Consider the following 24,294-nt stretch of genomic DNA (forward strand, 5'->3'; position numbering starts at 1 on the left):
TGTTGAGAGAAAAAGAATAGAAAACAAGCAAAAAAAAAACAAAGCAACATACTAAACACAACACCATCATGTTAATCTAGCTAAGTGTAAACAGCAATAAATACTAAATATTGAATGTTGTTGTGCAGCACAGACAGCGCACAATGTGCTTTGAAGTAGCAGCTAAGAAAGGTGTAGTTTATGTCTACGAACAGTGAACACCCATGTGCACACCCGTGTGGATCAGCGCGCTTGTATACAGAAGGTTTCCCCATGTAACGGTCTGCTAGAGGGTGTGGAGGGCCATAGCCCCGTCCCCCAGGGCATGAAGCAGGCATGGAGGAGATCCAGGCTCCAGACATCCAGGGACCCCAGAGTGCGAGAGCCCAAGGAGTACCACCGGAGGGGCATCCGTGCCACCCTCCTGGGAAGGGCTGAGGAGATCCCCAGACGAGGGGTCACCCAGTAGCCACGGAGCAGAAGCCAGAGGGGGCTGCACTGGCGCGCCCGCCGGCTCTGCCGGCAGCCAGCTGTGCCAGAGTGAACCGAACTGCAGGCCCCGAGGCCGGAGGTTCGAGGGCCCCCTTTGCCCCGGAAGAGGCCTGACCGAGCGACAGGCACCAGGCCCCGCCAAGTAGCCACCGGGAGTGAGCTGGTGTATACCTGAGCGCCCAGCCCCGGACACCAAGAACCACCAATGCACCGACCCCTGAGTGCATCAGTTACCGGCAGGGAGTGTGGTGAGGGGAGATAGGCCTCCACACTTTGGAGGGCCTGGGTGTTCCCAGGGAGGTGGAGTCTAAGACCTGACCTGACATATAAACACAGACAAACAGGCACACACAGACACAAACATGCATTCCCACCCTCATGCACACATATACAAACACTCAGCACTCATCCAACGTAGGAATAGACATATATGCACATGTACACACAATCGCACTCCCCAAACATACTCTATACCCCGGGTCCAGGTACCCTCGCCCCCAGAGGGGGAAACGGCACCCAGACCCAAGAGATGTGACCCTTTCCCCCCGGGGTGGAGGCAAGCAGACCGCCCCAGGCCCTGCGGAAGCAGGGAGGCCAATCTGTCAGCCAACACCTCCTCCCAGCCCCCCGCCCCGATGGCTGGCAGAGAACGGGGGTGTGTGAAGACCCCATACCTCCCTCCTCCCGCTCATGTGTAGTGTTGCTGCGTGTTGTTCTAAAGTGCATTTAAAACAAGGGAGGGCATGGTGCTGCTGCCGGAGAGCAGCAGGTGTTAGCACGGCCCCTCCCAAGAACCCTCAATGTCTACATGGATTTAAAATTGAGAGGTGGGCACCGGCGCCAGAGGTAGGGTTGAATACTCAGACCATTCACTGGACGCCGTTGGCGTGGTCACCCTCAAGGCCCTATATATATGTGTGTGTTATGACAGTGTGAATAATGTGGATGTCTAAGTTGTGGAATAAAATTGAGGCACAGGTGGCCAGAAGGGGACAGAGGGGGGGGATGTCTCCCCTGCACCCTGGTGACACACCCACACCCCAAGGCCCTACCTGTGTGGATGGGTGTGGTGGAGCGGGAAGAGGGAGGCAGCCGGGGATGGGGAGGAAAAGAAAGGAGGGGCAAGATGCTCCTCCCTAGGGCCAGCTCCCCCGCTGACCCCAGTAGGCACCCCCGTCCTCTGGCACCCACCAAGGCAAGGGAGTCCAGGCCCATCCAGACCGGGGCCTACGGCAGCAGCACCGCCAAGCCCCACAGGACCCAGGGAAGCCCACCCTACCCCACCGCAGAGGAAACTGTACCCACCCTAACATTCAGTCATCTCCCAGACTACACAAGACAACAGACACCCAGGTTAGGTTTGTTCTCCACCTCTCCTATGTCTCTCCCCCACCTGCAGAGTGGACTTCTGCAAGGATGGAACAACCTCCCCGCCAGTTAAAGAGCCCCCCAGTTAGGCCGATGCACCAGAGGCCCCCTGCGCCAGGGCTGAGCCCCCGTGCACCCACCCGCCCACAACCTCGGCGACACACCGACTAGGACCGAAGCCCCAAGGCCCAGCCAGAGCCCCATCATGGAGACGAAGCACCCCCGAACCCCAAGTCCCCCCGCCTGCCCCGGATCCACTCAGGGGCAGCCAGGCCACCAGGCCAGTAACCTACGTCCGCCAGCACAGACCATCCCCCAACCCCCGCTGCACGCAGCCACGAGGAGAACACCCTCTAAGAGCGACCAGAGCCACTGACCAGGTTATGACCACAGCCCCCCGGGTTGAGCCCTCCCGGGATAACGTCTCTAGGGGTCCTCCAGGCGCCCTAAGCCCGTCCCAACCTCCACATCAACCACAATAGCTAAGACGGGACCAAACCACGACCCCCCACCCCCTCTAGGTGACGGAGCCGATCAAAGGAGCCCAGAGGGATTGATCTAATGTGGTGGCAGAGGCTGTATCAAGACTAATGTGATCTATTAGATGGTTTCTATATTGGCTAGAATTAAGATTATTTTTATTTTTCCAGTTCATGAGGATCGTTTTCTTGGCGATGCATAGGGCTGTAAAAACAATGTGGACTGTATTAGTTTCTGTAGTGACATCATCCAATTTTCCCAACAAGCACACTAAAGAGGAGGCTGGAATTTTACATTTCAGACACTTTGATAAGTCTTCACATATCTCACGCCAAAACTTCTGAACTGGTGAACAGAACCAAAGAGCGTGGATGTAATTGTCTGGTGTATTGCCTTGACAGTGTGAGCAGTTGTTGGAAGATGTAAAGCCCATCTTGAACATCCGATGACCAGTATAGTGCACTCTATGTAGTATTTTGTATTGTATTAATTGCAGACTGGGATTTTTAATCAATTTAAAGGTTTTTAAGCATACCTGAGACCAGAAGTTTTGGTCTAAGCTTACTGATAAATCTGCTTCCCACTTTGCAATAGGAAGGGATACTGATTCATCTATTTTAGAAAGTGTTCTGTATATTTTAGATAATAATTTGGGGGATTTAAGAGTAAGAAAATGTACCACACTTGGTGGTGTTTGTAATTCAGCTTGACTGGGGTAAAATTTCTTTTTTACTATGGATTTAATTTGTTGATATTCTAAAAACCTTTTCTTGTTGATCCCATATTGTGCAACTAGTCTGTCAAATGAAATAAATTCTGTTCCCTCTAATATATGTTCTAAGTATTTAATTCCTTTACAACTCCATTCTGGAAAATTAATCATATTATTGTTTTGTAATATGTCAGGGTTATTCCAGATAGGTGTACGTTTGCATGGGATTAATGAAGACTCCGTTATTTTTAGAAACTCCCACCATGCTGTCAGAGAAGAGCTGATGTTAACACTTTTGAAGCATTCATATCTTTTGATGTTTGAGCTGATAAATGGTAGGTCTGAAATCTCTAGATCATTGCATAGTGCCTGTTCAACATCTAGCCAGGGCTCATCTAAGAGGGTATGTTTTAACCATTCTGAAATGAACTGAAGCCTGTTGGCTAAAAAGTATTGTTGAAAATTAGGCAGATCTAATCCTCCTTTATCCTTAGTTCTTTGTAGCGTTTTTAAGCTGATACGCGGGGGTTTATCTTTCCAAAGGAATTTAGAAATATATGAATCCAGAGATCTGAACCAATCTTGTGATGGTTTGTTAGGGATCATTAAAAATAAGTAATTTATTTTTGGCAAGATCATCATTTTTATAGTGGCGACCCTTCCCATGAGTGATATGGGTAAAGATTTCCATCTAGTCAGATCACCTTCTACTTTCTTAAGAAGTGGGATGTGGTTTAATTTAGTTAAGTCTGAAAGCTTAGGAGAAACATTAATACCCAAATATTTAATGTTTCCAGACTGTAGTGGGGCAGAAGAAGAGTTATGGAAGGAGCAGTTAATGGGAAGAACTGTAGATTTTGACCAGTTAATTGAATAATCTGAAACTCTTGAAAACCAGTTTATTAGAGTAATTACCTCAGAAAGGTTGGTTTGTGAGTTTTGCAGAAAAAGCAACACATCATCTGCATAGAGACTGATTTTATGTTCTACGTTCTTACATTTTATGCCCTTAATTGTTGTGGCCTGTCTAAATGCTGCCGCTAGTGGTTCGATAAAAATTGCAAAAAGTGAAGGGGAGAGTGGGCATCCCTGCCTGGTGCCCCTCAGGAGGCAGAAGCTGGAGGATGTCTGGTCATTTGTCCTGATACAAGCTGTTGGAGAATTGTATAATATTCTTATCCAGTTTATGAAAGAGGTTCCAAAACCAAATTTGTGTAAAGTTGCAAATAGAAATTTCCAGTTTACTCTGTCAAATGCTTTTTCTGCATCTAGAGATAATATTATGGTTTCAATGTTTTTACTGCATGAGTAGTCTATTAAATTAAGTAATCTACGAGTGTTTGTTGATGAGTGTCTACCTTTTATGAAACCAGTTTGGTCAGGATGAATTAAAAGGGGGGTTATTTTCTCTAGTCTCTTTGAGAGAGCTTTGCAGATTATTTTGAGGTCTACATTTATAAGAGATATTGGACGATAGCTTGAGGGAAATAAAGGGTCCTTGCCTGGTTTTAGTAGGAGACTAATGTTGGCAGAATTCATATTTGATGGAAGTCTGCCATTTTCCTTGATTTCCTGCAACATTCCGCGGAATACTGGTGCCAAAATTGTCCAGAATTCTTTGTAGAATTCTGAAGGAAAGCCGTCGGGACCTGGAGCCTTATTATTGGGCATACTTATCAGGGCTTCCTGGAGTTCACCTGGCGTCAGTGGCGAATCCAGTGCCATTGCTTGACTGTCTAGTAATTTCGGAAGATTTACGTTGTCAAGAAACTGATCAATTTCATTATTAGATGGGTTTATTTGTGGTGAATATAAAGTTTCATAGAAATCCCTAAAAATGTTGTTTATTCTTCCAGGGTCATATATTGTGTTCCCCGATAGATCTTTAACAGCACATATAGTTGTTTTTTCTTTATTTATTTTTAACTGGTTAGCTAGAAATCGACCGGATTTGTTACTGTGTTCAAAATTCTGCAAGCGAAGTCTTTGTACTAGGAATTCTGTTTTTTTATTAATAATTTCATTTAATTCTAGTTTTGTTTTGCATATTTTGTTCATTATTTCTTGATCTTGGTGGGACGCGTAGGCTTCTTCTAAGGATTTGATGTTTTTTTCTAATTCCTGAATATTTTTGTTTTCTTCTTTCTTTTTATGTGATGAGAAAGAAATTATTTTACCTCTCATCACAGCTTTCCCTGCTTCCCATAGAACAGAAGCAGATGTTCCGGGAGTGTCGTTAAAGTCTAAATATGAAGTCCATTCTTTTTTAAAATATTTAATAAAGTCTTCATCTTTGAGCAGTGATGTGTTAAATCTCCAGTTTTTACTTGGTGTAGTATTATTCTTGTGCATCAATGTTAAAGATACAGGAGCATGATCACTGACAGCTATAGGGTGAATCTCAGTGTCTGAAATGTCACTCAGCAGTGAGCTGCTGACCAAAAAATAATCCAGACGAGAATAGGAGTGATGAACATGTGAGAAGAAAGAATATTCCTTACTGTTGGGGTGGAGGGAGCGCCATGCATCGCAAAGGCCATAGTCGCTCATATACTGTTTGATTATATTTGTGGACTGCCAATTACGCTGAGTTCCTGTTGTGTTGAGCCTATCCATTTCTTCATTTAGTCCCAGGTTGAGGTCTCCCCCAAGAATGAGTGTGCAATCAAGGTGTTCAGAGAGTGCACTAAAAAAACCGTGGAAGAATGAGGGATCATCAACATTTGGACCGTATATACTTACAATGCATAGCTTTTTGTTCAATATTGATAGTTTAATAATTAGAAATCTACCCTCTGGATCTATAACTGTATCGAGTACTGTAAAATTAACATTTTTATGTATTAAAATTGCTACTCCCCTTTGTCTAGAGTTATAACAGGCTGCTAACACAGTAGGAAACTCAGGTGTTTTAAGTTCATTTAAACCTGTGACAGGTCTGTGAGTTTCTTGTAATAAAACAACATCTGCCTGTAGTTTTTTAAGCTGGTTAAATATCTTTAACCTCTTTCCTCTGGTGCCGGCTCCATTTATATTCCATGTGACAAACCTCAGTGTGCCCATAATTGTGTGTGTGTATGTCTAGCGATATATGCTGGGTGTTTCCTTTAGACAGGTGAAGAGAATGTGAAAACATCACTTGTTTGTGAATAGAAAGAGAGGAAAAAATTGTGGTGAGAGAATCCATAAGTCTGACTATGTGTGTGAATATTCACTAATATGAAGACCCGTGGCTTGCTTATGTGTCCTGTAAGTCTGTGCGCTGTGTGAGGTTGTTGTAGATGTGCTGCCGTTGAGCGCATGTGTTTGCGTGATCGTGGTGTGTGAATATGCAGAAATAGAGGGTGTTGTTTGTAGGTGAGTGGGGAAGTAGGTGATCACAGCAGTGAAAGAAAAGAGAAAGAAAGAAACCACATTAACTGTGAGTGACAACAAAAAAAAGAAAAGAAACGGAAACATTCTAATTAACACAATAACGGAGGGTGACGGTGTTATATCTGCTATGACATCATATTGATATTACTAGGTCAAACACATGTCAAAGGAGAGCGTGTGAGTGAATAAGAAAAGAGTGTAGCGGGTTCTTATCTGGAGTGCAGTCAATATAACCACGGAGTGGTGCCGGGGTCGCGGTAGAGCTGTCCGTCCACGTAGAGCCGGTCCACGGCGATGACAGCCCGGGAGCCTTTCTGAATAAAACTACGTCGGACTGGGAACAGGACCCTGCGTCGTTCCAGGATCTCTTTGGGGAACTGGTCGTTCACGCTGAAGTCCGTTCCTTTCAGCTCCCTGCCGCGACTCTTCACCTGCTCCTTCTGTTTGAATTGGCCGAATTTGGCCACAATGGGACGTGGTCTCCCGGTCCGCGACCTCACGCCCCCCAAGCGATGCACTCTATCGAAGTCGATGTTTTTTACGGTGTCCTCCGGCAGCTTCAGGTGGATTTTAATGAAGCTTTTCACCGTTGCCTCCGCGTCCTCTCCGGGAGATTCTGGAATACCAGAAAACACAAGATTATCTCTCATGCTACGGGCTTGTAGATCGATAACGGACTCTTTTATTTTTTTGTTTTCTATGTTTAGCTGGGTCACGTTATCAGTGAGAGATTTGACCGACTCCCGTAGCGTGGCATTTTCAGCGGCAAGCGTTTCCACCTGCTGCTGGCTGAATTCCAGGGATTCTCTCAGAGATTTAAATTCCCGGTGTAAAATCTCCACCAGAGACAGCCTCGCATCGAAACTGGACAATCGCCTGTCGATTGACTCCAGGATGTCTGCAATGTCTTTGCCGGCAGGCGATGTTGTTCCGGGGGAGTCTGCCGGGCGACATCTCTTCGATGACGGCGTCTCACTTTTGGCCGGGGAAGATGCACTCTGGGCCTTCTTCATTACTATATCTTGGAAACAGCGGTCGATGTAATCTTGGAGAGCGTCTAAACTCTCCCCGTTGTCCTCCAGGGTGTTAGAGATGATAGGACAGAAGTGGTTAGTTATATGACAATTTGATTAGTATATTTGGTAATAGTGAAGCTAAAGAAACTTTGTTAAATTCTACACTACCATTCGTTCTTTTTCCGCCAAATCTCCGGCGTCTGACGTCACCTACTACATGGGTCGCTTACCTTACCCGTCGGTCGCTTACCTTACCCGTCACAGCCTTCTTCCGCCTCACCTCTGCATGCACGCTTACAAACACACATGATTTAAATATAGGCCAGGCCGAAGGCCTGGACTTTATGTAGCTTTTAAATTTACAGCTCCTAACTTGCAGGAATGGCGTGGAGTGTAATGAATGAATGCAAAACATGCTTACAGACACAAACATGAAATGGATTTATTTTGTAGGGTAAAGGTGGAATACATGGTGCTTTGTTTTTGCTTAGCAACTACTGAGTCGGGTGAAACAAAATGTTGTAGATAATAGAAACTTGTCTAGCTGGTATGAACAGTAACTTTTGCATGTTATGTATATGCTTGAAGCAAAAAGAGGCGTAAATGATGATAGAAAATTTTGAAGTGTGTTTTCTAGCGGGGATTTAGGCTGACATAGGGATGGTGTATATTTTACCCGGGGTGTTTTTAATGGAACTAAAAGCGTTGCTCACACACATAAAGAGTATTGAGATTAAGTAAAGTTAATATAATGGATAGAGCCCAGAGCATGATATTGTCAACCAACTTTGAATAATTAAAGGAACATTAGATGAACAAAGTAGGTTAGTGAGGTGTAGCAGAGAAAGGCTGTTTGTTTTTTATCCCTTACAGGAGAAGATTTCCACTAGAGAGGGACCCAGAAAAGGAGCAGAGACCACTTAAGCATGAAGTGTTTTCAAGTGGGAGCTGGTGTTTTACTACTGGACCACCTAGAGGACATGAGGTGGTTTTCTGATTTGCTGAGTCAGAGGACGGCTAGAGAGGGTCAGAGCGAAGACAGTGGACCTGGGAATGGTGGTTTCGGGGCCCATGATGCCATTAATGGATGTAGATGTGACAGAGTGGGTCGAGGAGTGACCCAAGGAAATGGTGTGGTGATGTCTCTGGAGAGACATCAAGAGAGGGAATTGTAATATTTAAAGAAATTAGGTCACTGCTGAACTGTATATAACCATCATCCTTAACATTACATTAATTATCATTTCATCAAAGTGTTTATTGAAGCTGCTGGCATTATGTTATAAGTTATATTATAGGGGTTATCATAATCAAATATTAACATGTTTATTACAGGTGCAGTTATAACTACTTTAAAATGATTGAGTTAATATATATATATCATAACTCATAGCCTGAGTATATTGTTACAGTAAAATAGTAGCTGAGCAAAGGCCTGAATGTATTCAGCTTCTTGTGGTATTTGAGTTTGCTTAGTTACAGGTGACGAAAGGATGTCCAATCCATGGGGACCTCAAAGGCCTTAGATCATCACCATATTTGGAGGGATGGGGAACTTCTGTGTCTGCAGTTATCTCTTAAAATACATGAATGTTCTCTACATGCAAATTATGTGCTTGTAAACGCAAGAAGGGGCGTTACAATACCCTGATGTTATAAAAGCAATCTAGAGTGTATTTTGGGCAGAGATGTACAACTGATGTTTTGCAGTTTACACCTCTCCACGCTGCGTGCATTCATTAAAATCAATTGTTTGACCGACCTCTTCTGGACCATCATTGTTTTACTCTCGTCCTCAATTTCGAACCCGTAACAATATATATATATATTTTTTTTTTAATTTGTTTTTCACTGGCAGGAGAAACCACTCCCTGGAGAACAGAAACAACATCCAAGGCCTCCCTGAGTTTGCAGCTCAGATGTAACCAGAGGTGGCAAAAGTACAGATATTCTGTACTTAAGTAGAAGTACAGATACTACTGTTAAAAAAATACTTGAAATAATTGAAATACTCATCAACTTCTTTACTCCTACAAAAGTTAAAAAGTACAGGCTCTGAAATGTACTCAAAGAAAGAAAATGAAAGTAGCTAATTGGAGAAGGTTTTGATTTTTCTAGAGAGATAAATGAACCTTGTGCTGCATTAACATAATTATTAAATAATATCAGTAGATGGGAATACAAACTTTAATCTAATTTTGTAATTATAACTATACTCAACTTAGGAAGATAAAGGAGGGGAAAAATATCTCTACTTTTTGTTTCCTACATTGTAGAGTGTGTTTTGTCTCTAAACAGGAAAACGTGTGCAGTCAGGGGTTAAAGTGGATTCAGCAGGCAGGGAACATTAAAATTGGTTGTAATGGCTCAGTGTGGGGAAAAGAATCACAAGGTGCAATAATTTTTACTGAGAGCTCCAGCAGATTTTCTTAGTGTGCAGAAGGCGATCAGCTGACCTGCTGTGGATGTACACAGGTGAATTCAACCAGATGTGAGCAGATGTTTCAGGAGTTTTCCTGGCTGATTTCCATCCTCTACACTGACAGGACACTGTTTATGCTGTTTTTGTTCTAGATTGTATGAAGTTGGAATTCAGTGAATGGATCTCAGCATCATCACTTAAAATTCATGTGAATCTCTGCTACACTTGATGTGACCTAACTGTGACCATAAAACCACAGCCACTGTGAACCAGTCACACACTGTTCTTTAACCTCTTAAGCCCCAATGCCCCCTGATACGGGGGCAAAAGGCAGGAGATCAGGTAGGCTTGGGGCTTAAGAGGTCAACTTTAAATCCATCACAGTACCTCAAACTAACCTGTTTATCCTGCACTAACCTGCAGAGGATTTTCATGCAACCTTTAAATAACTGTTAGACAACCTCACTTTGTTTTGCAGCATGTAAAACAAACATGAAGAACAAAATGTGACTATTAGCATGTGAAACATCCTGCATTCACACCTGTTCCTAGCAGGTGCAGGATTTTGGAGTGATATTTGCACTGGTGAACACTGGAAAACTCATGTATATTAGATCTTTTATGATCAAAATACATATTGATATTTGATTATTTTTGCTTATATAAGTTCTTCTTCTATCCTGGAGTTTCGGCACTGCACAGTCTGACCTTTCTTTCAGAACGTTTCTGGGAGGTCTGCTCCTGAAAAGTCTTGAATGTTTTCCACTGAGAAACAGAACTTTCTGATATTTTCCTTGTTAGATTATGATTATGTTAGATTATGTGAACACAAGCCTCAATGCTCCAGATCGTCAGACAAACTTCTGTGTTTATTGTGGAGCTCACACTTGTTGTTGATCAGTTAATCAAATGCATTTGAATAAAATCACCTGACAGCTACTTACTTTCTCAATTCCTTTAAAAGCAGTAATTGTGTACATAGTGTTTAACAAACAGCTGCATTTTGATTTAGCATGTGTTAAGAAATAAGGACAAAATGTCATTGTTTAATTGAATGACTGGTGGAGCAGAAAAAAAAACACCTGACAGAAACTTCTTAAAGGAGACAAACAACTTGTGGTTCTTATCCTCTAATCTCATTGGTGTTTCCTAGCTGATACTCGCCCCACCCTGACAGTGTTGCCCCCCTCCATTAAGGAGCTGGAGAATGGGAAGGCCACATTAACATGTTTGGCCAACAAGGGCTTCCCCTCAGACTGGACTCTGTCCTGGAAGGTGGATGGAAGAAGCAGCAGTGACGGGGAGGAGAGCAGGAGCCCTGGTGTGCTGCAGAATGACGGCCTGTATAGTTGGAGCAGCACCCTGAGGATCACTGCAGATCACTGGATGAAGGTGGGCTCTGTGACCTGTGAGGCCACCCAGGGCTCCCAGACTCTGGTCTCAAAGATACTGAGCAGAGATCAGTGTTCACATTTGTGACCTGACTCACTGAGACTCTGCTGCTGCCCTCAGTCTGTTCTCTCTCTGTCTCTGTTTCACTCTGATTTCAAATGTCATGTTTTACTGCTTGTAGTATTGCTAATGATTTAAAAAAAATAACAATAAAAAAAAAAATCTTCAAATGGTTATTTTAATGTGTTTTAATTTAACTGTTGTTCTGTCTGATAACCATCCTGAGGTTTCAGTAAGGATGTTTCCACAGATCAGCACATCTGTCTCTGACACACATTTATGACACTCACATGTGCTGCATCACTTCACATCAACCTCTTGACTGTAGTTATTTATAAAAACTAACAAATAACAGAGAACAATGAATTGCATTCAACAGTTTCACCCAGGTATGAGTAGTTTCTTTGTTGTAGTTTCCATCATGTATGACTGTGACGGCTTCCTCTGTTGGCTGTAACAGAAACAGTAAAAGATCACGACAAGTTTCTGGAACCTGTATTTGACTAATGATGACACAGTTCCCTGATTTCTTCAGTCAAAGCCAGACTTTAGAAAAGATGAAACTAAACAGGAGATATAAACAGTGTGCAGTCCTCATGAGGTGTGACACCTGGTCATCTTACTTATCTGCTCTTATTCATGTGTACTGGGGACAAAATGGAGCATTCTTTATTTTATTTTTTTTATATATTCATTTATTTATTTTAACACAAAGGCAAGAAAGTTAATTTAAAAAGAGGCTTTTGCACAGAATCATCACTGAAGACTAAAGCTAACCCTAACTCTTCATCTTAACTCTAACACTTTTTCAGAATCTGTGATTTTTAGCAGTCAGTGAACAAAAAGAATGAACACAAATGACAAACATCAACTCACATCTATAAATCATTTCCATAAAAGTTATGAACAGAATTGGTGAAAAGCTTCAGCCTATCAGGAATGAGTCTGCAGTAATGTGAGGAAAACTCTGAACAGTCCATCAACAGGCCTGATAGCTCATACTTCAAGCTTATTCCCCACAGGACACTCCAGGGGACGCAGTCAAATATCTGCAAGTCCACTGAACTGAACTGATGGGCAAACTCTCCATTCACCCTCGAGTGTCTTCAAAAGTGTAAAGAGCTGATCCTGTGATCCACAAACAGGACAAAGCACTTGTTCTTCCTCATGGATCCAAACTTTGACGAAAAGACAGCCTCTCGTGGTGAGAACCCTGCTGCAGATGTTTCTAGAGAGAGTGAAGAGTGTGACCACCTTAAAACAGCGGTCCCCAACCCCCGGGCCTCGGACCGGTACCGGTCCGTGAGTCGTTTGGTACCGGGCCGCGAGAGTTGAGGCTCAGGTGTGAAATGTATAGTTTTCAGGGTTTTTATCGGTTTTCAGCGTTATTTTGTTATCGTTTTTATCGTTAACTCGGTTTTCCTGGGTCTTTTCACGTGTGTTATGAATAAATCTTTTTTTCGGTACCGGTACTAGTTTTATTTTGTTGTATTTATCCGCGACACCTTAAAGGCCGGTCCATGAAAATATTGTCGGGCATAAACCGGTCCGTGGCGCAAAAAAGGTTGGGGACCGCTGCCTTAAAAGATCCTTTGTCTGTATTTTTTTTTTCATTTATATTTTGTTAAAGGAGAAATATTATTGATTCTAAGATATTCTGATAATTAAGTCAAACTTACTAATAAACAGATGTTAGTAGTTTGAATTAAATGCAGTGTGTGTGTGTATGTGTGTGTGTGTGTGTGTGTGTGTGTGTGTGTGTGTGTGTGTGTGTGTGTGTGTGTGTGTGTGTGTGTGTGTGTGTGTGTCCTCAGTGAACTGTATCAGTCTCTGCAGTATCTTCCAGCTGCAGCAGTCACTTCAGTTTCTGTTCAGTCTGACTGAGGGAGGTTTTTGTACGACTGTTTTTCACTGTGTGAACACAGCTTTACTGTTCAACCAGTGTTCACTCTGACAGTAATAAACTGCTGCATCTTCAGCCTGGACTCCACTGATGGTCAGAGTGAAGTCAGAGTTTGATCCACTGCCTGTAAAACGAGCTGGAATCCCTGATTGTCGACTGCTAGCATAGGTAATGAGCAGTTTAGGAACTCCTCCATCTTTCTGTTGGTACCAGAATAAATAGTTGGAGCTATAAACATTCTGACTGGTCCTACACTTGATGTTCACAGATCCTCCCACAGCAGAGCTCTCTGCTCCAGGCTGAGTCACTGTGATCTGTCCTCTGGACTCTGAGGATACAGAGACAAAAACATAAAGCAGCTTCATGGTTTTGTGGGCTTCATTTCAGAGGGACAGATGTTGATAGAGGAGAGGAGTTTGATTCTCTGGACTTTACCTGTGAAGCAGCAGCAGAGGAGAGTCCAGATGAGGACGCAGATCAAAGTCATGTTTTTGATGAGGAGGATTTCTGTGGCTTCTGTTGTGATGAAGGACAGCTGTCAGTCATCCAGTGTTCAACTCTCAGGACTATAAACTCTCCCAGAGCACTGGAGCATGGTGCTGCTGATGCAAAGTGCCTCTCTATGGAAATGATCTGACCACGTTTAAAGGCACAATGTGAAAAAGTAAAGGTCTGGACTTCTCCATTTGTTTTTACAACATTCTGTACGCCACGTAGATGCTGATGGGTTGTGAAGAACTACTAATTGATTATATTTAAAATAAGTTCATTTAACAGTTGCTCTTTGCCAAGATGTAGAGATGTTAGGAATTCACGTTTTTTCTGAATTCCTTCATTCATGTTTGTAGAATTAAATATTTCATGAAAAGCATTTAGTCAGTGACTTTATGGTGGTGTACAGTGGTGGGTCACACTTACATTTATACAGTTACATTGATTCAAGTAACTTTTGGAGTAAATTCTACTTGCTGGTGAAGATCATGTGACATAACTGAAATCTTGACAAAGGGAATACAATAGCCTTTGTGGAGAAACTGTTTTCTAAACCACTTGTGACACTGTGTTGGTATTTGGAAAGAATGTAATACCACATATTATTTGTATAAATGCAGTTATACTCACTGTATGTATAGTACTATTAAGTGATTCATGCTGTTTGACTTATTGAAAACACATTTTTAAATTAAGCAAATCATTTCATTGGTTTTGTTTGTGATGTTTTTGATCATTAAGGTTCCTGATGACAATGTCAGTCTTAATTCTATTTTAACTGAACAGGTTACACTGCAACAGACTGACAACCTGTCCAGGCTGTACCTGCCTCATGGCCCTGAACTGGATAAGCAGAAAAGAATGGATGGAATAGGATTGATGAACAGATGAAGCAACTGTTGTTGAACTGAGTTTGTATTTCATTCCAGGTTTAAAGGATATCACAGCACTGAAACTGCACATTTAAATGTATTAAATGTCCATCACTGTCTCAGGGGATTTTTCCATTTTAATTCTTCAGACCTCAGTGCTGACTTTGATACAGTAGATGATGGCATCCTGGTATCCTTCTCTCTTACTTGGTGCATATTATTGGCAGTAGGAACCATACAGGGAACCACACTGCAATATGTGGTTAACAGACTTAGGTGAAAACATGCTGAGAAACTAGTATAACAGATACAACATGATTTCCTCCAATACCATCCACCTCAAACATGTATTACAGTTTTATCTCAGTCGCTTTGGTGCAGTTCTCAAATCAGTGATGCTTTTCCCCAATCAAATGAGCCTTTCTCATTGTTTTTATACACACATACACACTGCTGTTGTTTCTACACTAATAAAGGGATTTGTTACTTTGTTGATCCACTTGAATCTCACAACTCTGAAACAGTTTTGTCAGACAGAACTCCAGATCTGTCACTTTGCTGAATAGTCAGAGATTTTGCCCTTATAGACATAATAGCATCATATAGTTGCTGCAGATTTGCCAGCTGGACACCTCTTTCAACCACATTCCAAAAATGCTGTCTTGAACTGAGATCTGGTGACTGTGGAGGCCATTGGAGTGCCGTGTTTTTGTTTTTTTGTTCTTATATTGTACAATTTTGGTCAATCCATGTGAATTATAACCTCAGTTTCCTGTTCTTAGGTCAGAGGCCCTGCAGTGCAGTCTTCTACTGCTGTAGCCCATCTGCTTCAAGGTCACATGTTGTGCTTGCAGAGATGCTCTTCCTGTTTGTATCAAGTGGTTGATTGAGTTACTGTTGTTACTGAGTTACTGTTGCCTTCTTATAAACACAAAAATCTTTCAGGCCATTCTCCTCTGGCCTTTGACATCAATGAGGCATTTTCACCTAGAAAACAGCTCACTGGATATTTTCTCTTTTTCAGACCATTCCGCATCAACCCTACAAATGGCTGTGTAAAAAAAATCCCAGCAGATCAGTCTGTCTGGCATCAACAACCATGACACTTTTAATTATCTTTCTTAATGATGTTTGGGTTAATCTTCAGCAGGCTGTGTTCAACATGTCTACATGTGTAAATGCTATGAGCTGCTGACATGTGATTGGCTGATATTTGGATTAACAAGCAGTTTAACAGGTGTACTTAATAACCTAATAAACACGTGCAGTATGGCTTTACTGGACTATACAGTAGTTGGTGCTGTGGTCTCAGATTGTATACATTTTCTTTTCCTGACACATATAGTTTAATGAGTATTATTTTGTTTTTCTCCATTTCATCAGTTTTGTAAAGTTTCAAAAAATGTTTCTGAAAACAGTTTTAAACTTTTCATTAGCTGTCACAGTCCGGGTGAGCTGCTGGTAAATTTCCACTAAGTCCATGTTCTCCTGTGTCTGCCCCTGGGCAGAGCCATCATCTCCTCACATGGAGCCAATCTGGAGCAATCTACTCAGGATATTTAAGACCAGCGTTGCCGTCTCTTCACTGCTAGTTTGTCAACGTACCCACGGTGGTAACAGGCCACCATGCTTCATGCTCCTTGCCCAAGTCTATGAACTTACCTCTTTTTCATGTGCTACAGCTCTCTGGTCACGCCACTGCTCCACTCTTCAGCTAAGAACGCCACTCGGACACTCTCACTGCAGTTTCATGCTCCGTCTCCTGGGAAGGATTTCAATATCACACCTGCCTGCCCTCTTGCCACTGCTTCACATGGGATCCCTTGGAGCTCAGGTCAGCCCATCTTAACTCTATTCAGCTCACCCGGACCTTCACCTACTCCCCTCAAAGTACCACCAACTCCACCTGCAACATAAGCCATACTCCTCTTTAAAATTCAACCACACCTGGAGAAGTCTGTGAACCCACTAACCCCCTTTTCCTCTCTTCCTCTTGATCACCACGCCACCTTAGGCCCCCACGCTACGTTTTCTTGTCAGGAATCCCACGTCAAGTATAACTCTGTGTTTCTGTGCCAAATAAAGATTTGTGTAAAGCAAACTCAACCGTCTCCACATGTGGTCCAGCACTTGAGTCCAGTTTCGTACAGGCCTTTGGCCCCTTGTGACATTAGGCCTACATTTTTTGCAGTACTCTTTCCAAAGTCAGTAAGGTTTTGAGAAAACAAACAAAAAAACAAACCGTTTTGATCTCTTAAAACGAAAGAAAGTGTGAAGTGGTGAAAGTGTTTTATGAAGTGTCTTTTGCATAGATGAGTCTGTGTTACATATTTTGAGAGCTGCATTCAGAGTGGTGAGAATGACGTTTCTGATGTAAGACTTTCACCAAAGCAACTGAGAAAAGCTGTGATGGGGAAATATTTACTGAAGTTCATTTAACTGTTCATGAATAAATGTAAGTGAAGTCTTTTGAAAAAGTGTGTGTGTGTGTGTGTGTGTGTGTGTGAGAAACATGTCAAAAGCAACACATGGTGATAAACCCTAATTGAATCTTAATGTTTGCCAGTTAGAAGCCTTCAACCAAACAGCACAGAGCACAGTCTTCTCAACGTGGAAGGAATTTTCAAAACTTCCTAAAATACCATTATTTGCAGACAGAATTCCAAAATAGAAATAAAAACTTGTTTTTTAAAAAATGTGTAGGCAGGGTCTTAACAATGAACATATTCCTTCGGAAATTAAAATAAAAGAATTCTGAAAAAAGTACTGGTACACTTTCCAGAACTTAATATTTCTGTGAAATTCAAAACATAACTACATGAATACGAAGCGTTTTTGAATTTTGTCATGGATCACTGTGTGCAGGCAGGAGACGAGGACCCAAACGCAGGACTCATAGAGGCAAACGTGAAGTCAAAACAGCTTTAATGCTGAACTCTAAAATAACAAAACTGAAGATACAAAAATAAACTTTCACAGGCAGGCAGGCAGAACACAGAGTAAGATGAGGGTGAACCAACGTTAACAATGCGACAAAAGCGAAAAGGCAAACACAGGGCTTCAATACACAGTGGAGTAATCAGGGAATAGGAGACAGGAGGGAAACACGGCTGGAAGACGTTAGAGCGAACGAGACAAGGGAAGCAAAACTAGACACACTGACCAAAGACACAGACCTTCAAAGTAAAACAGGTATTATACACTGACAGAACAAAAAAACGCTGGGTCAAAAATCCCAGGACCATGACAAATTTAGGCTGAAAATTAATTTCACTGTTTAGAGTTGTGAAAAAAAAGTATCAGGTTTAAAGAGAACATGTGGAAAACTGTAAAATGTACATTCTGAAGTCATATTTTTTGAATGTTGTTGTAATGGTTTTTATTTGCTTTAATTACACTATTATAATATTATTAAACGATACAAACAGTGAATTATTTTGTTGAGTTTGTTTGTTTCAGAGTCAGAGAGCCGTGTCTCTCTACAGTCAGAGGTTTTTGTACGACGGCTCAATGAGTTTGTATCACTGTGGTGGACTTTTGGTGGAGGAACCAGACTGGATGTTGGAAGTAAGTCAGTCTTAGAGCTTTTTTCTCTTTTCTTTAATTTCATTTAATAGGAACATTTTTTTATTCAGACATTCAGGACAATTTCTAATAAAAATCTGGGATGTTTCATAGTATTAATTATTATTTGTGGTTCTGATGATAAAGTTGTATTTTGAGGGCTTGTAGGTTTAGTTCAGTCTGACAGAGTCAGAGAGCCGTGTCTCTCTACAGTCAGAGGTTTTTGTACGACGGCTCAATGAGTTTGTATCACTGTGGTGGACTTTTGGTGGAGGAACCAGACTGAATGTTGGAAGTAAGTTAATTAAACTGTGTTTATTATTAAATGTTTCATCATTTTATTTAATAATTATCTCTTAGGCTGCTTAGATGAGAGAAAAGTATTTTTTTGTTTGAAATAATTTAGTTATTGATGTTTGTCCTTTTTACTGGACTAATTCAGATGAGCTCTGCAAGTTTCTCTTGTTTAATCTACATTTCTGTCATAGTAAAATATTTGTAGACAAGAGTAAACTTCATCTTATGATTAGTTTGTAAATTTCCACCACATCAGCTGCTGTTTGGATGAGTTAAAGTTTGCTTTCTGATGTTTTTATCGTGTCAGATGTTTCAGATTTAGTTTGAAATCATGTGAGCTGTTCAATAACATTTCAAATCTATATGAATGAGTAGCTGCTCTGTGCTTGTGTCCACTCATTTCTTCAGTCATCCATGATTTAGACTTCTAATCATTTTAAAGCCAAACTTCTGCTGTAAATGTTTCCACATCTGCTTCTTTTATTTCCAGTGTAGTTTGAACATATTTCAGGTCAAACTGTGTGATGATTCTCTCTGTGCTGATATGCATGAGAGGTTTCTTAAAGGGAAGTGAAACAATGTGTGAGTTAATGACTGGTGGAGCAGAAAAAACACCTGACAGAAACTTCTTAACGGAGAAATTCAAATTGTGGTTCGTGTCCTCTAAGCTGATTGGTGTTTCCTAGGTGATACCCGCCCCGCCCTGAAGGTGCTGGGTCCCTCCAGTGCAGAGCTGGACCAGGGGAAGGCCACGCTCATGTGTGTGGCCAACAAGGCCTTCCCCTCAGACTGGAGTCTGTCCTGGAAGACGAGCGACAGCAGTGGCAGCAGCAGCATCAGAGGGGAGGAGAGCAGGACTCCTGGAGTGCTGCAGAATGACGGCCTCTACAGCTGGAGCAGCACCCTGACGCTCACTGCAGACCAGTGGGGGAAGGTGGGCTCTGTGACCTGTGAGGCCACCCAGGGCTCCCAGACTTCAGTCTCAGAGATACTGAGGAGAGACCAGTGTTCCCAGTCCTGATGTCAATCACTGAGTCTTTCATGCTCTTTTTTTCTGTCTCTTTGTTTCTTTTATTTGCTGATATTTCAAAACCCATCAAATAGTCATGTTTCCATCCCATAATGACAAAAATCATAGCAACAATCTCATCTAGTTTCATCCTTTTGTGTCTGTTGTAAAGCTGTTATTTCAAACTCTTAAAAGAATAAAAACATAACGAGGAAACATGTTCTTTGACTGTGTGAGTTTAATAAATTCACATAAAAAATAAAGATTTTGTAATATTTATTAAACCAGACCAAAAGAAAAATGTAAACCGAACACAGCGAGTGTAACCTTCAGTGAAATGGTTAAATATCAGAATCAGAATACTTTATCAGTCCCTAAAGAAATTATGTGGTTGCACTTGCTCCAAGACAATAATAGTGAAAAACTGAACTAAATTCAATTAAACATAATATTTTGCAGTGATTCATTCTGATGCATGATGCTGAGCACAGGATGAAAAAGTTAAACATGACCAGAACTGAGATGTCATTTGTTAAACACAGAATCATTCATCTCTGTTTTAACTTCATATATTTATACGTTTTGTAGAATAAGGGGAAAGCCACATGAGGCTGGAAAGTCGTTCATGTCCTGAACATGTTAATTTCTGTTTTGTGATATAGTGGGTAATAAATGTTCAGCAATCTTATCATATTGACTGGTTCTGTGGATGATCTGAAGACACTGTGTGTTGTGGAAGTTTTGTGAATGTAGGTTGAAAATTAAGTTTAATGTTTAGAGTTTTGGAAAAAAAGCTTTAAAAAATGTGTCTTAACAAATTTTTTTTTTGTATGTATTTTGTATAGTATTTTTTTTCTCTCTCTCTTATTTTCTTTTCTAAATGTACCTGTATATTGTTCACATGTTGAAATAAAAAAAAAAAAACATTGTCCAGACATGCCCCATAAGGAGAGGAGGAGGAAACAGTGACAAAAGGAGCTCTGTGAGGCTGCTGAAGGCAGTGGATCTCTCACCAGTTGTTGCATAGCAGAGGTATTCAAGTATAAAAACACCAATAAACACAATTCCAATATTTTAGTTCAGTAGCATTTCCTATCATTACTTTATTATGGATTAGGTGCAAGAGTTGTTAAGTGTGGATAATTAAATAATAGATTAATGCAACAGCAAATTGTGCCTTGTTCTCAGATGGACAGCAGGTGGAGAGTGAAATGGGAGATGGAGATGGCAAAGAGTGAGTCACAGGCAGAGCCTAGTTTATTTCCCACAGTTGTTGCCTTATGGTTCCAAGCGCTGTCACCAATATTTGCATTTTATTATTATCTCATAACACTTGTTTAATCATCTCTCCTATGGATGTTTTAATGTCTGTAGTCTCAGATCAACACTAGGGATGGGTATCATTTAGGTTTTATCCAATACCGGTACCAAACCGGTACTTTTGAAACGGTGCCGGTGCTTAAACGGTGCTCGAACCAGTGCTTAAAGAATGGAAAACACAAACTTTGTCCAAAAACCTCTCATATTTAGCTGTTTTCCACTTTTTCTTTGGTCATTTTAGCCTTTTTGGCCAGGGTGAAGGGAGTATCTGCTATCAAACAAGAAGACAGCCGCATGTAACTACAACAGTGTTTGCTAGTTCACCTTACATGCATTAATGTAATAACGTGGTTAGCCTACTCAACGTAAAGTACACACGAACAACATTAAGCTACTCACACAGAGAAGAACAGCTGCTGCTGCCATCATCATCCTCATCATTTCTGCTACACTGGCAGGGCTAGGGGCCAGGACTCTACTCTTCGGGTTCTTGGGGGATGTTGCTAACTCCGGGTCCGATAACAGGCACCACACCAGCAGTAGATGTGCTCGGTGTGAGGTCTCGCAGCAAGCTATCAAATACGGTGCATTTCTCGTCTTTAAAAAAAACGCTATGTGTCGCCAGGTGTTTCATTAGATTCGAGGTGTTACCTGCTTTGACAGTATCACAGTATCACCTTAAAGCACTTGTTGCAGGCTGCTGAGTTTGCATCTTTTGCTGTGAAGTACAGCCAGACTTTTGACCGCTTCGCCTTGGGCATTTTTAATCTATAGCTCTGCTCTAAAAGAACGTACGTACCTGGGCCCGCCTACTATCCTTGGAAATGTAAAATGATTGGCTAGAATCCAAAGTGTATGATGTCTCAGGAAAAAAAAACACCGAAATAAAGCACCGAAATGTGCGCTGCTTTTCGGTCTGGTTACTACCGTTTATGTCAGAACCGGTGCCATAATGGCACCGGATACCGGTACCCATCCCTAATCAACACAGCCTTGTCCTCCAGCACCAGAAGCAGCAGCAGCAGGAGCAACTCCTCAGCAACAACATTGTACCCATCAGCTAAAACACAGGCTATGTTTGCTTTGCATTGTCCCCACCTGATGATAGTGATATAGTATGACGCGATTCCATATTAGATTCTTGATGAATGTGGGTTGTTGTCATTCAGCCTGACTCTATGTGCCCCTTTTTAACTTTGAGCACCCGCCCCTTCAAACATCTCTGCACAGCCCAGGTGAAGCTGTTTATGAAATGTGTGCCTGAGTTCTTCTGTGGCTGATCTAAATGAACAGAAGGTGTCCTCTTTGCAGAAGGCAGATGAGTTCACACTAATGCACTAAATGACTTTATTCATCCTGAACTCTGCTCTGATTGGCTGAAAGCTGTTAACATGCAGGCTAAAGGCCTCACTTTCAAATGTTTGTTGTCTGACCATGAAGACCAGAAAAAACAGAAAAACTCTGGTGTCATAAGAGCTGAATGTAAAACTGTATATTTTACTTTAAACTGATTTGATTTCTGAAAAGAAATTATTTCCTTTTCCTTTTAAAATTTGATTTATTTATTAAAAGGACACCTGGAGAACCACGCTGTTTCTTTTATTTAAAGACAGTGTGTTCTGTGATCCATTATGAAGCTGAGGTCAAAGTTCATGATCAAGCATCTTCTAACCACTCAAAGTTTCACAGCAACAACTGTGACAGTTTGAGATTTCCACCATAATAATCATTTAACAGTGAACTTTTCATTTTAAAGTTTTATGATGAAAAATTCAGTCCCTTCATGAAATTGTGTTTGTGCTCATTGAACTGTGTCAGTCTCTGCTGCAGCTGGAAGTTACTGCAGCTTCTGTTCAGTCTGACTGAGGGAGGTTTTTGTACGACGGTTTTTCACTGTGTGAAGTAGTCCCAGTAGCTGACATCAAATTCTCCTTTACAGTAATAAACTGCTGCATCTTCAGCCTGAACCCGACCGATGGTCAGAGTGAAGTCTTTGTTCGATCCACTGCCTGTAAAACGATCCGGAATACCTGATGCTCGAGTGCTAGACTTATAAATGAGCAGTTTGGGAACTCCTCCATCTTTCTGTTGGTACCAGGATAAATAGTGATTGTTGCTATAAACATGAACATTCTGACTGGTCCTACACTTGATGTTCACAGTTCCTCCCACAGCAGAGCTCACTGCTCCAGGCTGAGTCACTGGGACCTGAGGTTTAGACTCTGAGGATACAGAGACAAAAACATAAAGCAGCTTCATGGTTTTGTGGGCTTCATTTCAGAGGGACAGATGTTGATAGAGGAGAGGAGTTTGATTCTCTGGACTTTACCTGTGAAGCAGCAGCAGAGGAGAGTCCAGATGAGGACGCAGATCAAAGTCATGTTTTTGATGAGGAGGATTTCTGTGGCTTCTGTTGTGATGAAGGACAGCTGTCAGTCATCCAGTGTTCAACTCTCAGGACTATAAACTCTCCCAGAGCACTGGAGCATGGTGCTGCTGATGCAAAGTGGCTCTCTATGGAAATGATCTGACTGACTCACACAGTCAGGCTTTTTTTTTTTGTTTGTTTTTATGCTGTTTTTTTTAAATTTGTATTTCATATTTATGATTATGTACATGAGAAATACAATTATTCAGTTCATGCCAAATTGTTCACCACTAATCTTTCTGATGCTGACCAGTGTCTTAATAATAATACTTGTTTTTGTTGTGGTATAAAACTGTATTATCCTGCCCTTCCCTGTTAAGTTGACTGTTGGTTCACATTGACGTGCAGCATGCTGTCACTTGTAATTTCAACTGCTGAAATCAACTAAATCTTTTAAGAGACAGTCACTCTCCTGTATTTCCTTAAAGAAAAAAGAACACTAACCAAGTAATTTTAATATCTTTTACGGTGCAAAGATGAAGTCAGACACACGGAAACTGTGACACACTGGGTTGTTTGGCTTGTTGGCCAATCAGACAGGATGGTCAGTGTCAGGGTTGTTACTGATAATGCATTGCTTCAAATGGAGAAAATCTTGAGGGATGGCTACTGTGAGGAAAGGCAGCCTGGAAATTTTACCAGTGGGACACATCATTGTGTGCCTCAACTTTTGTCAAGAGTTGTATTCTAAGACACTTCTTCAGCTTCGAATCAGAGAGGAGAAACACACAGTTTTACTTGCAGCAAGGGTGGCCACAGAGCACTTGTACGGAAGTGAGGGAAGTGAGTGACTCGCGCCGTGCCACTGCCCTGGTCTTTATTTATATACATCAGTGGGTGTGTTTGTTTGTTACACTGGAATGTGGATGTGTATATGTGTGTGTGCGCGTGTGTGCGTGTGTGTGTGTGGGTCAGAGTGTGACCCCATAAAGACTTCCCTAAACCTGCTGGTCTGGAAGTCCAACAGTTCATCTAAACAAAAAGCACTTAGCCTAAAACAGACATAGATATGTTTATCCTATCATAAAACAATAAGAGAAGGTATGCCCTCTCCCATGCTCCCAGGATGTGGGTGTGAATGCCAGAACACTCTGGAATGCACACAAAGTCTTT

The 24,294-nt window shown here is 41.7% G+C and overlaps 1 gene segment (V, D, J or C); it reads left to right on the forward strand.

The window, feature by feature from the left end:
• The window catches only part of LOC134619723 (Ig kappa chain V region Mem5-like), a 34,733-nt gene extending 15,147 nt beyond the window's left edge, over positions 1-19,586 (forward strand). Inside the window, 2 exon segments of the V gene segment in view lie at positions 18,079-18,130; positions 19,111-19,586. Of these exon segments, the coding sequence occupies positions 18,079-18,130; positions 19,111-19,445 (387 nt within the window).
• Positions 19,587-24,294: the final 4,708 nt, after the last annotated feature.

Source organism: Pelmatolapia mariae, linkage group LG22, assembly GCF_036321145.2.
Source record: "Pelmatolapia mariae isolate MD_Pm_ZW linkage group LG22, Pm_UMD_F_2, whole genome shotgun sequence".
In the NCBI taxonomy this organism is placed as follows: Eukaryota; Metazoa; Chordata; class Actinopteri; order Cichliformes; family Cichlidae; genus Pelmatolapia; species Pelmatolapia mariae.